The sequence below is a fragment of the Phoenix dactylifera genome, chromosome 3 (genome assembly GCF_009389715.1).
Source record: "Phoenix dactylifera cultivar Barhee BC4 chromosome 3, palm_55x_up_171113_PBpolish2nd_filt_p, whole genome shotgun sequence".
Classification (NCBI taxonomy): Eukaryota; Viridiplantae; Streptophyta; class Magnoliopsida; order Arecales; family Arecaceae; genus Phoenix; species Phoenix dactylifera.
Window position 1 is genome coordinate 21,959,801 of NC_052394.1, and position 14,293 is coordinate 21,974,093.

General features: G+C 40.5%; 1 protein-coding gene across 1 annotated transcript; it reads left to right on the top strand.

The window, feature by feature from the left end:
- Nucleotides 1-2,810: 2,810 nt before the first annotated feature.
- LOC103702822 lies at nt 2,811-4,442 on the top strand. Its single transcript, XM_008785393.4, has one exon. The coding sequence runs from the start codon at nt 3,813-3,815 to the stop codon at nt 4,329-4,331; it is 519 nt and encodes a 172-aa protein (XP_008783615.1). The 5' UTR covers nt 2,811-3,812; the 3' UTR covers nt 4,332-4,442.
- The last annotated feature ends 9,851 nt before the right edge of the window (nt 4,443-14,293 follow it).

Below are 14,293 nucleotides of genomic sequence, written 5' to 3' on the forward strand. Positions count from 1 at the left end.
AACTGTGTTGAATTAGATCTGGTTTGTAAACGTTGCTTGCATGATACCCTATGTCCTGTCCTATATATGATAAGTCTTTAGTCTTTCCGAATCCTGAATTATCATGAATGTTTGCATCAGTTGAATGTTAGTGCAAGGAAATACTTCTGTTGGTCCTTTTTCAGTTTCAATGTTAAAACTTTTCTTCCGCTCAAAAAACCGTGTTAAATTGAAGGGTCTGCTATAAATATCTTTAGATTAGTGAAAATGTCATAAACTTGAGAGAGTTTCTCTTCATCGCGTCATTTGGTCACAACAAGACCATGTATTTTTAACTTGGCTGACTGATATATGAGAACTGTAGGTAATTGGTCCCCGGCTGAAGTTTGTAGGTGGTGTGGTACAATCTATACTTCCCAGTCTTGTCTTGCATATGTGCCTCACCATTATTAATCTGGATGAATGGTAGGCTCCACCTGCAAGGGAGAATTAGTGGGTCGGCTGACTCTAAAATGTAAATGCATTGGCCAGAGCAATATGCTTCATCATACAGGGTGTGCGCTTCTTGTTCAATTTTAGCATATCATTGTCTTATTATCCTTATTAATATTGTTATTTTTTATTTATTTAGGTCGCAATTGTGCCTCAGTTTTTATCATAATTTTATGTTGAAAAATTTAAGCCTTTTGCTATCGAGCTCATTTCGGTCACCCCATGCTTTGAACTTACTCATCAAAACCCGTCAACATTTTCTGATGGCTCCAACTGGTTTTGCATGCTTTTAGTTTAATATAACGAGTTTCAGATATCAGATTTTGGTAGCCGTCATTTCTTGGAGATAGACCTGCATACCTTTCATCATTAAAAGCCCAAAAGATGGACAATTCTTATTAGCGGGTTTACTGTCATTGCTTATGGTTCTTTTAGCTGTAACAGACGATGTATATGACATCCATATGATCAATTATATAAAGAAATAGTGAAGAGTTTCAAAACAAAAAGAACATGCGGAAAACTGTCATTATGATCTCTTTTGATAGTGAGAGGTTTATAAAATTAACTCCATAATGTCATGGTTACAGAGATTACAATATTGACATAGACGTGCAATAAACTCCAGATGTACAGAGTTGGAAAAAATAACTAATAAGAAGTCCATATGAATTTAAGGTATAGTATTTAGAAAATACATACTAAGAGAGTCAATGTGACTTTAAGGTCAGCATTCACATGGTTTGGGGTTAAAGCGATTGACAAATGACTACAGTAATGAAAATGGCAGGAGTCAAGTTGCAGACGGAAAGGCAGGTTTAAGGTTCGGTAGGTTACCAGTAGGGATGACGGCCATTGGAAAAGCTTGTGTTGATCAAGAATGTAGCTCTTCATAAGAGTGAATGCCGCAAAGGATATCAAAGTGCTGGCGTTCAACTGTTTGGTCGAAGGTGGACTTCATGATGTTAATCATGGTATTTGCCTGTGGTATTTTAAACTTGCAGCACGAGATAAAGAGATGACAGGTTCTTCCCCTATGACATAATTATATGATTATCACAGCCCGGGTTTGGCCCAGAACATGATTATATGCTTTCTATCACAAGGAACTTGTCCTTCGTTAACTTGCAAATGAGAAAAAGGGTTCTTCGTAATATGGGCTGCAGCGATCAGAATGGGCTTGAATAGAAATAGTGAAATAAATGGAGCAACATGTCAGATTGAAATGGATTGATGTTTGAATGTGAAGGTAATGATAATCCAATAATCCATGTGGTTTACAGTCCGTGTCCGGAGTTCTTTTCGATGTCTCCCCGGTCATATGTCAACCGGTGGCTCGACGGCCAGAAGATCCACAGGTTTGAAATATTGGAGGATGAGTCACAGCCAGGACGCAAAAGTTGGTCAGCGGATCTGGGATGAATTCCCTCGACTGTTCTGGGTTTCGTTCAAAGAGGAAGCGCTGCCTAACTTGGAAAATTCAGAGAACCTTGTGAGATTTTGGGGGATGGAATCATGTCGCGTCATCTACTACCTTTAACGTGGTGTATCGGTTTCAGATTTGCCACTTTGTTTCCAAGTTAGCTATACCAATTTCCTAGGAGAAAATGGCACGTTATTATTGCATGCTGTACATGTACTAGATCATTGCCCTTGCGAGTCCATCTTAACGCCAGGTATCTATCTGGTGTCAAGGACAGATGATGCCATTGGAATCATTTGGTATATACATACATATACACACACGAGTGGAAGAGATGAAGAGCCAGTCTTGTACCAAGAATGGAAGCATTCGCTGAAAATGGGGAAATTAAGAACTTGAGATTAAGAAATCAAACTAGGATTGGCCTCACAAGACTCCACACACAACCTCCTTTTTGTTATGTAGAGCCACCATTGATCAAGTCTTGTGGGCCCATCGAAATGCTCGAGAATGTCAGAGTTTGGGTTGTCTTCATTCTATAATTTTGTTCCCCCCCCCCCCCCCCCCCCCCCCTAGTGAACGATCATTCAACTGAGCAACTGATTCATTGTGAATGAACGAAAAAGATGCTCCCTATCTGAGCTTCATTGATGGGAGGGAGGCAGTAGTGTACCTGGGCGCACGCGCACGACCAGCACATGCCGCGGCCAGAAGGCACCAAGTCTTGTCTCCTGCCTTTGATCCTCGAGAGCCAGCCGAGGGTCCATCTGTCCTCATACGTGTGCGTGGCATCAGATTCCAGTACCCCAACCTTTCCATAGATATAGGGTTTTGTCGTCATGAGCTTTTTTTTTTATATATTTTTTTACAAAAAGGTCCAAGATATATTGACCGTCCGATAAGAAAGGGTATTTAGGAAATTTGGTCAAGTCAAAACTACGGCTGGCAAGTCAGATCTAAAGCTGACTCAGCCTAACCTCTTTTTTTTAAAAAAAAAAAAACATTTTTTTAACCCCTTCCCCAATTCTCCATCTGCCTCTCCGCTGCCGCCGCCGCCGCCGTATTCATCTGCCTCCCCCCGATCTCCATCGGCCTCATATTGTCCTTGCTCCGGACACGGCGAGATGGGCTCGTGGAGCGGCTCTACGCGACTTGGCCGGGGGCGGCGGATCGGTGCCGGAACTGCACTCCCGGTGCTGCGGCAGAGCGGGAGGCCGCCGGGGGGCCTGGTAACAGGGGGAGTGGAGGGGAAGGGGAGTGGCAGCTCTGCGGCCGGGAAGCGGGCACCAACGGCGTCCCTGCAGTCCATGAATGGACAGGAGAAAGGAGGAGACGATGCCGGAGTTCTTCGCGACGATCGAGGTGAGGGAAAGAGCGCAGATCTCGTCGGCGGCTTGTATCCGATTCCCGAAGAAGCCCTAAACTTGGAATTATTTACCTAAGCTGCCATCCGTTTCGATTTCAATCCACCCACGCGGTTCGACTTATTTACCGCACCAGCCACGCCACATCACCGGCTAAAACTGGTTGCCGGTGATTAATTCGGTGCCGTCCACCTTGAATCGGATGGTGTAGGGATAAAAATGCCCTTAGGAGTAATGTAATGCCCTTAGGAGTAATGTAAGTCCACAAGCACCACGGTCTTGGTGGGCCTAGCCCATAACCATGCTGCAGTGATGGAAGGAGAGAAACGGACGGAGCTACAGCTAAGCTGTCAATATGCTGCATGATGCCACGTCATCCGTTCGCACGCTTTAGGATAAGGACATGATTCCACGTCTCTCTTTTTATGTCGACCTATGGACCTCACCTTTTTTCGACGCGGCTTTCTTCCGAGCTAAGCTTCCCTCCCTCCATAATCAAATCCACGAACATATAGGCAGCTCTCCAGCCCCAGGAAGCGAGCGCGAGAGGCATCATGAGCTCCCTTGGATGCAGAACCTCGTCGCGATGCGTGGACGCACGTGTGCCTGTCAGGGCCACGTACGTCAACCTCTACAGGTGGCCGGAATCCGACGCGGAGTTCGTCAAGTCGGTGGCCGGGGGAGGTGGCGGCGGCGGTGTTATTAGGAGGAGTTGGGTTCGGAGTCCGGCGGTGGTGGATAGCTACTCATGCAGGCAGATGTACCTCCGGAGCTACACCTTCTCCAAGGAGAAGGAGAAGGAGAGCGTGCCGGAGAAGACGAGACGATGCCTGGCCAAGCTCAAGGAGAGGGCCCTCATCTACCATCGGAGGAAGAGTTCCGATTTGATCGATAATGATCTGTCTCGCGATTGGAAGAAGACTGCTCAGAGGAAGACGAACAAGAAGGGGTGTGTGGTGGCGGCGAGGAAGCTGAGAGAAGTCTCTTTTTCCGCGTTTCACTCCGTCTTCTGGCGTCTCCTCTCCTGCACCACCAATGCCGGCTCGACGGCTCGCCACCCACAAGAACAGTGAGGGTGGCGGTACTCCTCTAATTAATTCCATTTGCACTTTTTTTTCCCGGTTTGTTTTGCTGGATTTCTATCCCGTTCTTCCCAATCTCTCTTCTGCTTTCTCTTTTTTTAACCCCTTCTCTAGTTTGGATTTCTTTTTTTGTTTTATAAATATAAGTTGGTAGATGGTGCTTTAAATTTTCTTGCAGTTGCCAAAGTCCTAGACCATTGTTCCATAAAATAAGGCAATGGGATCCGGACTGCTTTGTCCTTCCTTCTCCAAACAGGCAACCGGTTTCCAGGGTCTGTAGTTTGGCCTCTCTCTCTCTCTCTCTCCTCTCTCAGAGTATCTTATGGACGCAATCTGCTCTGAGAAGCTGTCTTGTCTCTTCTTGCCCCCCCCCCCCTCCCTGTTCATTGGTGTTTGGACTTCTTTTAGAGAAAGCCAAAGAGGAAAGAGACATGGGAGTGGAGAATGGAACCAACTGGCAGAAAAGTGGGATGTGACTGAGCGTCCCTGGGCCAAGGGCCCGGCCCATGCTGTTCGAAGTAACCTCTTTGGAGGATAGTTGACCACATTGGATAGCACTAGGATGTTTGCACATGGCTCCAGTGATTTCTGAATCTTTGTCTATAAACTTATTGATCAAAACGAAGAAAGTAACTAATTCGTCCCTAGATTTAAAAATTGTTTTTTTAATATTTTAAAATTTCTCACCATTTAGAGCTTAAATGATTGGAAATTCTATTTTTTTTCTAAAAACCTCACTGTTTTCTGCACCTTCTCTAAAAAATCAAGTAGACATTAGCTGGACAATCCCATCTCTCAACGAGGTTCTCCGTTTTGCACTCGTATATATTACAATTTTTCAAGTGAATATGTTCCCTTACTAATTTATGATCTCTTCATAATTATGCTGAAAAAACATGAGCACATGTCAACGTGGAATTAATGCTTATTAACCTTCGATCTTATTTTCACTGGAGCTATTTTATTATTTGCTCTTTTTATTCATCAGGAACCTTTTTCAGCTAATTCTGAGAAGATATTCCAAGGGTGCTAAGTTGAGAACATATCGATTAGATGTATGAGAGAGACATTTCTCGTACATAAAAGAAAGTCACAGAGATCTGATTCTGTTGTTGGGATGACTCTTAGTAAAATAGCACTGAGCAGCAGAGGGCTAGTAGCTGTGCAGCAAATGTTGTGATGTTTGATGCTGCCATAATCGTGTAGAATTACGTGTTTGTCAACTCTCTTAATAAATCACGATCGAGCAATGCATTTGAATCATGATCGAGATCGATTAGAAACTCATACGTCCATGCATGAGAGCTGCGATCTTCGTATATCCAGTACAAGCCTAGCTGAATTGATTTTGTGAGATAGCAGTGTGAAACTGCCCCTTGCTTTGTGTTTCGTGATCGTCACACGCAACAAACTGATATGTGATAAAATAGAGTATTGTAAAACTTAGACAAAGTAGCCGAGTAATTAACTGCTAAATAAATATGCTGTTCAATCTATTGTTGCATGTAAGCAGGGTATGCATGTGGTCCCCCCTTTTTTATACATGGCATGCTTCATCTAAAAAATTGTCGCGCCCCAAACCTGTAGGCTGTAGCGCTCCCCAGACCTAAAGCATATATGTAGGATGGACCATGCGAGCATGCAAGGCTACAAATCAAATCATAATAATTCCAAATCAGTAATAATAATTCTTCGATCCTCGAAAGCTGATTCAATCAAGATCTAAACAAAGTCATTCTTATAATCAATTATTCTAGAGTGACATAAGTCAAAATATACTAACTAATTTAAATCAAATAAATTGTTCTAACTAAACTAGACCAAATTAGGACTTCAATAACTGCAAATATCTTCAAAAGATCTAGCGTACTCCCCCAAGTCCTGAGCGATCATGATTCAAAATCTAAAAAAAGAAATAATAATGAGCTATACTAGCCTAGTAAGCGACATAACAACAGGTCTAAGCATGCTAAATAAATAAATAATTAAAAAATATGATGTTGACGGGAATAAATCAATTTTTGAATAATATATATATCGCTTTTGAAATTTACTATTATTTTTATAAATCGATACTAGAAATCTAACCTCAGGCTATGGTCACGTAATCTAGAATGCACAAAGTACCAAATACCACTATTCTAATCATCGATGGTTCGATGTCGAAACCAGTTTCTCAGATTATAAGTCAACAGGGCCAATGAATAATCTCCATTGCTAGAGATAGATCATAGCTATGCTGAGAATACATGCATATAAAACAAATTTCATAATTTGCCCAATCATATTTTCTAAATTTTATAACATAACATGTTTTAAAATAATTACTATCATAGCTATGTTTTAAAAAAGCTTCTTTCTCTAATCAAGGAAGAGGGTGGCTGTGGGTGGTGCTCGGGGTTAGGAAGCCACGGCAGAACAACGGGTGACCGGCGGCGACTGGCGGCCAGCAATGACTAGAGGCCAGCGGCGACTAGTTGCCGGCAGTGCCAAAATAGATCAAAATAGAGGTTATGACCACCTAAACCGTAGATCCAACGCATCCCGATAGCCGATGCTATGGCCACAGCTTTCCGCCACTGTGGGGGATCAAGAATAGCCTTTGGCGACAAGCGTCGGCTACGAAGGTAGCCCAAATCAGAAGAAAATAGGGTTAGATTCCAAAAATAAACGAAAACAGGGTATTTCCCTTCTTGGCCATATTCTAATGATCATCGGTCAGAATCGATAATTCAAAAGGTCTAGAAGGAAGAGGACTAACTTGAAGATGGTAGGGGCCTTGCCGGTTTTTTGGCGGCGATTGGCCATGGAGATGGTGCAAAGGATTCAAGAAAATCCTCCAACAGAGATCTCCAATCGAGGTTGGACCTCCAGTAGAGTGGAAGAAGGACTGAGAGGGCCTCTGAATAAGCTCGACCGCGACTGGAATCTGACCCAGAGTTGAATTCCATCCGATGATTTCGGGGGAGTAAGAAAACTCCGATCGAGAGTCTCTTTCCTTCAAATACACGCGCAGCACATGCCAATTTTTTTTTTGGAGCCGAAGTATGCTTCTAGGCCGGTCAAAGGGACCTGGCCCAGTTCTTAATCATGCTCTAAAAGGGCATGGGTATTACCAAAATTCTTTTGGTTGTCTTCCACTTCTCTGATTCCCTAAGCTGCATCAACCTGGAAGAAGATGCTAATGTATGTGCTGTGGCAGTTCACAGCAGGGCAATGTTGCTGCATGGAAGTTTCTCATTGTGTGTTATTTTTGGGACTTTTCCATTCTCTCTAAAAGAGTGAACAGGATTTTTGTTCCTCTTTTTTTTTTCTCGAAAAAGAACAAGTGAAAAGGAAGAGAAGTACGGAATAAACTATATAACGTATCTACCAAATCTCTAAATAGTTGGGATACATGGTCTACATTCAACCACCAAATTCTCTCTCTCTCTCTCTGTGATTTGAGTTACGCGCCCAGTATTAGTTTCCTAGATACAAATCTAATTCTCTCATCTGTAGTGCATTACTTTTCCTTTAGCTCTCTTCCCTACTCTTACCATCCAGCACCATGCATCGAGGGGGTCTTTTTTGGGCATGGTCCGGGCTTGGGCCCGAGTTGGCCCACCAATTGCCAATTCAAATCATCAGCCCATGGGCCGTGGTAACAGGATGGGCATGGAAATGGTTATAACCTTTCACTATGGAGTATGGGGTAGTGCTGGAGGTTTTCTCTCTCATGTTTTTTTTTTTCTTTTTTCTTGAGTCTGAAGTCTCTATAACATTAATTGGCGGAAATTTTCAAAAGCCAAATACATACGTAGAAGGCTACCTTTTGTGGGCTTAAAAATGGTTGTAGTTTGATGCCCATAATTCCAATTATTGCTTGGGATGGGTGCTAAAGAAGTGGCCGCCCGGCAACCGCACTACGATCATTTTACCCTGCTATTGGTTACTTTATCACCGCCACCACTTTTTGCCCTAACAATGTTGCTCTCTTCCTTTTGCCGATCGATTCGGTTATCCTCTCTTTACAAGTCACCTTTCACCGGACATAAAAAGAAGAAAGACATGAAAAATGATTAAATTCATTCTAGATCCACAGTGGTTTTTGGTTGGACCGATCCATTACTTAACTGATGGAATCTATCCAACCACGAAGCAACACACACATATGAACAGAAAAAACAGAACAAACCAGCTCATTCATATAAGAATGACCCCGCAAAGCTATAATAGATTCTTTTTCTTCAATATATTGGTTAGTATATATTAGCAAAAATATTTGAATATATTTTTTGATTCTTTATTATTCAATATCTTTATTATCTCTTCAGGCTTATTTGATGCTATATCTAGAGTAAACTATGGAAGGGGTCCTAAATGCTATTTTGTCGCAATATTATGATCAATTCGTTTGCCAAATGAGCGAGCTTTTTTTTTATATAAATTAGATTTTTTAAACCAATCTAGAATAGATATATTTATGAATATCTAAAACTAAAATGTAATAATACAAGTTAAAAAAAAGCATATGTCACGACCGCGTCCAAACTAGAATTTACATGAATTGAACTATTTTTTTAAATATATTTAATTTTTTAAAAAAATAAAAAAAATAGTTTTTTTTTTTTTTTGAGAATCTTATCTCAAAGAATGAATATTATTAATATTCGAAATTTTTTATCTAGAAAGTCGTCTGGCATCGGTCAAAAAAAAATTATACCATAACATTATATTTTTTTTGAAAATTTTTTTATTGCATACGATATTTCTTTGGATGCATCCCGTAAATGGGCGTACTTCTTTTCTCCGCGCATTTTTGCTTCGTAGACGCTACTCTCGGTGGATCTATTTTCCGTACGGAGGCCGGACCGCAGAGTTAAACCAGTGTCCCACTTCCGCGTCGTACCCGTCGGATCGATGTAATTGAGAGGTTAAGACATGGACGGGGAAACAAGGACAGAATAAGATCCCATCATTGCCTGAGATACTGAGGACGCTGCTGCTTCACGGTTCGCTATCGCTCTGCTCCTCTCTGTTGCTATTTGCTGGCCTACTGAACTGCACACCTGCAAAGAGAAGCAGATTAAACTCCTGCAACCACCTCTATTTATTTAAAGTTGGTTTACTCAAACCAACAAAAGAATTGGGACCCCTCCTTTTATTTTTTATGTAACAAATCCGCACGAGTGCCACAAGCATCATTTAAGCTTAAAATAATTAGAAAATACATATTACAAGATTTGAACACAAAATTTCTTCTTCTTTTTTTTTTTTGATTATCTTAATTGACGCCTTAATTGACCCTTGTGCATAGTTAAGCTATCATGCATAATTGGAGGACGGTTACCGAGCAGTTAAGTTGTATAACCTCCCCACTCGATAACGGATGCCAATCCTTGCCTATATATGCAGCACTCGAAGAACTTTTATGAGTGTTCTCTTGATGCTTATTTTTTTTGTTACACACTCTCAAGTCTCTATTGCTTTTCTAATTTTTCTATTTGATTTAGATATCGGAAGGTCTCCATCAGACAAACCCTAGCAAGTGGACTCTCTTTTTTTGTTTTTAGGTTAAAAGATTAATGTCAAATCATCTTCTTTATTTGAGCACAATCACAACCGTCAATCTTTTCAGTTCGAACCCACCTCAACAACATTCACCAAGCTCATTAGCACCGATCTCCAATGCCTCATGGTCGGACTGCAATTTTACATCAACATTAATAATTCTTATTTAATATTTTTTATTTAATTATAAAATATATATGCTGATATTGCAAGTAATGTTTGGGATGTTGACAGAGGAACTGCAGAACTGGAATTTAACTTTTAGAAGCGGGCTTGACATTTTTGAAACAGTATCAAGAGTTTAGATGATAATTATGGAGGGAAATAAAATAGAGAGGAAAAAAAGGAAGAAACGCAAGTGAGATCAGAATCAGTCTAGTATGCTTAACTAAAAAATGGATATGAATGGACTTGTTCCGGTGGGCTAAACCTAGCTCTAATGTTGGTAAAAAAAAAATCGTATGAATAAAATTGCCATCGGCATCGTAGACTACGAATCACTCTAGTATGCTTTTAAAATATGGATATGGATGGATTTGTTCCGGTGGTTGTAGCTTGCTAATTCTTAGAGTCCATCTCTTATAGAATTGTTTCAACATTCGGATTCTATAACCAGAGGAAAGTTACGACAACTTCATTCCATCTCTTCTCCAACGGATAATTAAATTGTTGATTTACATAATTATAATAATAGATACTAAGAATTTTCATTTATTTAGATTTTATGGCCACAAAGATCAACAAAAGGCGGTACACCAGTTTCAGATCTAGTGATCAAAACTAGAGGTAGCAATCAGGTCGGGTTGGGTTAGATACAAGTTGAGTTGGATGCAAGTCGAGTCAAAAATTCATCAACTCAAATTCGATCTATTTACTAAATAGGTCAAAATTTCAAATCTGATTCTGATCTGTTTATTAAATAAGTAACCCAATCCAACCCATTTATTAAATAGGCCATGTCAAATTAGAAGAGTTAGATGGATTTTTAACATGTTAAATGAATATAAACAAGTTAAACATGTTAAGTAGGTCAGGTTCAGAAATCGGTTAATCAGGTTTTAAATAGGTTAGACAGGTCGGATCATAATCCAATTCAATTATTAAACGAGTCAAAACAGATTAAATAGATCAAAAGTTTAAATCTGAATCCAACCCATTTAATAAATAAATTTAGATTGGTTAACTCATTTACGATCCAAATTCGTTTATGTTAAATTCAAATCTATTTGAAGTATGTCATTTGCAGATCAAATTGGTGAGCCAAATCATAAATTACTACCTCTAATCAAAAGCCATCCACCGAGCAACCAAGCTGGGGACGCCAGGGACTCAGCTGCAACCTGAATGGCTCTCTCCTGTTATAACAGCTCAGCAACCAAGCATAACCTTAGCGTTTAGCAAAAAAAAAAAAACATAACCTTAGCCGTTATGTATTTTTTCAGAAATTTCGAGTATATACGTTTGTCATCAAGGTTTTTCCGTGCTCCGGAGAAAGTAGACCGTACCAATCAAGTGGCTGGGAGAGAGGCGTTGGAGAAGATGGGACAAAGGTTATCATCTATGATGGACAGCAGTATCTGATGTGCTGCTGATTTGGCCAACCGCAGCCCAAACAGGAGCACCTGTCTCCCCTGTACCTTACCTGATGTACACTGACAAGCACTCGACTAAAAATTTTGTCAGCTTCCTGGCCAAAAGAAAAGCAAAGCGGAGTGGTCTTCTGTCAGCTCTCTGTAAAGCAAAGTGAAGGAGAAGAGAAAGGATTCAATAGTCCATGCTTGTTGCTAAACCTTTTGAAATCCATAACTGAAACAACCATCAAAAAATAATAATATAGTACATATTTGTATATAAAAATCAATCAGTAACAAAATATTTTACAATGAACTTATAATTTATAGCTAATAAATATCAAAATAAAATATTTATTATGAAATATTATTGGAATAATAAAAGTATATTTTATTACTAATTTTTGAGACTAAATTTGTGACACCAAGTATTTTTATTTTGATATTTTGGTGGTAATAAATATTTTTTATGGCTAAACATGTATTCTTGTAGTGTAGTATGTTTTATTTGATCTAAAAATGTACAGCAATTACAGGGAATCTGATTGATGAGAGAGGTGGTCGCCGTCATGCATCCCTTTCACGCTCTAGGGCGTGACGTCAACCTAAGCTCATATGTCTGCTCATGCTGCAATAATGTCTTATGGGAAGGATGGGAAGGTCCAACGGTTTGCTTGTGAAGCACGAAAATTGTACCAAACTGTAGGCTCTCATATCGACTTTTGACTGACCGAGAAATTATCATCATGATGCACCGTACTAATCCGAATAAGATAATATGAAATATATGATATCGTAAGGACATGTGCTTACGTGTTTAGTTCCACATCGATTATTCGTCGATGAAATTTTGATACTTATATAGAACTAAGAAATCCAAAAAATAATTTCTAATTAACTATTTTGAATGAGATTTTGAATTATGACAAATGATATTAGAACGAACTCGGCTCATAGTTTATATGGACTAGGAGACACTGCAACATAAGTTTATAGAGGCTAACCACGAGTCGATCATAGTATTTGTGATTAGATTTGAATAAATTTGAATTTTTAGCGGGAACCCAAAAAATACTTTTCGGCTAGTCTTTTTGGGTGAGGTCCTGGGTCGTTACATACTTACATGTACCATACCGTTTCGGTACCGGTGGCTTTCAGGCCATATGTAGCGTACCGTACCTGTTCAGTATCAGTATCTGGTACGAGTAGCTTGCCGATACTTGGTATGCTAAAAAAACTCTGTATTGTACCGTTCCGATACTGTGCTAGTATGGTGCCAGTACGGGAGGCAAATGAAGCGATCGCCTAAGGCTCCGGCCTAAAGAAGGCCTACCGCAGAAAAAGCCTCAAAGACAAAATAGAAAAGAAAAAGGCTCCCCTTAGTAAGTTCGCTTTAAACCGACCCACTGCAGGAAAAGTCTCAAAGACAAAATAGAAAGAAAAAAAGATCCCTTTTAGTGAGTTTGCCTAAGGCACCCAAATACATTGGGTCGCTTCTGAGTATAGGATCTGATACCAAGATGGCGAACCTTGGTCCTAATACTCTGATTGATCGCGGCAAGTTGGTGCCTACAGCTATGTGATGCTTTGATGGGAAAAGCTCTAACTTTTCAAAGTACGAATGAGAAAGAGAATGAAAACGAACTGTACCCACGCTCACACGCAAGCAGGCATGCACAAAAAATGCATGCATCCACAAACACAACTATGCATGATTCCTCGCATTTTTACAAATTCAGTTGGCTTGGATCGAACACTCCGCCTTGCAATGCATCGCTTGCAGAGTTTCTGTGTTTGTACCAAAGACGCCGCAAGATCACCTCTCACTACCATTAGAGCTGAGATTGTACAAGTACTGGGGGAGGTGGAAATTAAGCCGCTCACTGATCATGAACCTCTTATTAGAAGAGGACAAAGGACAAAAATCAGCGGTGCAAACAAGCACTTGCTATCATCAAATTATAAGTATGTTTAATTATGGATGAACACATAGCAATAGCAATATTCCATGATCCATTGAACTAATAATACATCCTAGCACCACTGGAGCTGCATGTACACGCAGTCCAAGTCAAACTCAAGACAGGAGCAGAGCAGTAATCCCTCACGGAAGCTGCTCATATGAACGATGACGCATGTGGTAGGCATTCAGAGCACGCAATCTAATACCCTGTCCGCATAAAAAATCTTAGCAGAGTCCACTATCTTGTTGATTTCTTAACATCAAACAAATATTGGACGCTATATAGATAATATGTAACGACGGCAAAAGTGCTGTCAAACAAAGGTTTGAGTGTTCTTGGAGGCTGACGCCTAACCTCGCCAAATCCGAAAGCTGGAAGCTGCAAGGAAGCTGCTTCCTGGCTTTGCCAAGGGAATTGGAATTCATCCAAGGAACTCCCGAAAGTCTTCTTTGCGATTTTCTCCCACCACGTCGCATTCCACTTGACCATCATGCTCTTGGTATGGGAATCTGGGATGCCCACACCACAAGGCAATTCTCGTTCCTTCTCCCTCTCTTAATTTGTCTGATATGTCGTTAGGTCAATATGATCAAAGCCTATGATGCCATCTGGTATGACCTTTGGAGTTGGAGTCTGGAGAGAAAGTTTACTTATGGGGAATACGTGAAGAGAACAAATGGAAGAAAGGGAGCAGTTGCTTTGAATTTTGGGTCGTCGTCGTCACAACGACTCCCCCTTTTTTTCAGTCCTGAAAGGAAGGATCCCGGAAGTTTCTCAAATCATACTTTAACGGTCGTTCGGTCATTTTTCTTTGCTAATATGGATTAAATAATCTGCAGGTACTTGGCATACGACAATAACCAAT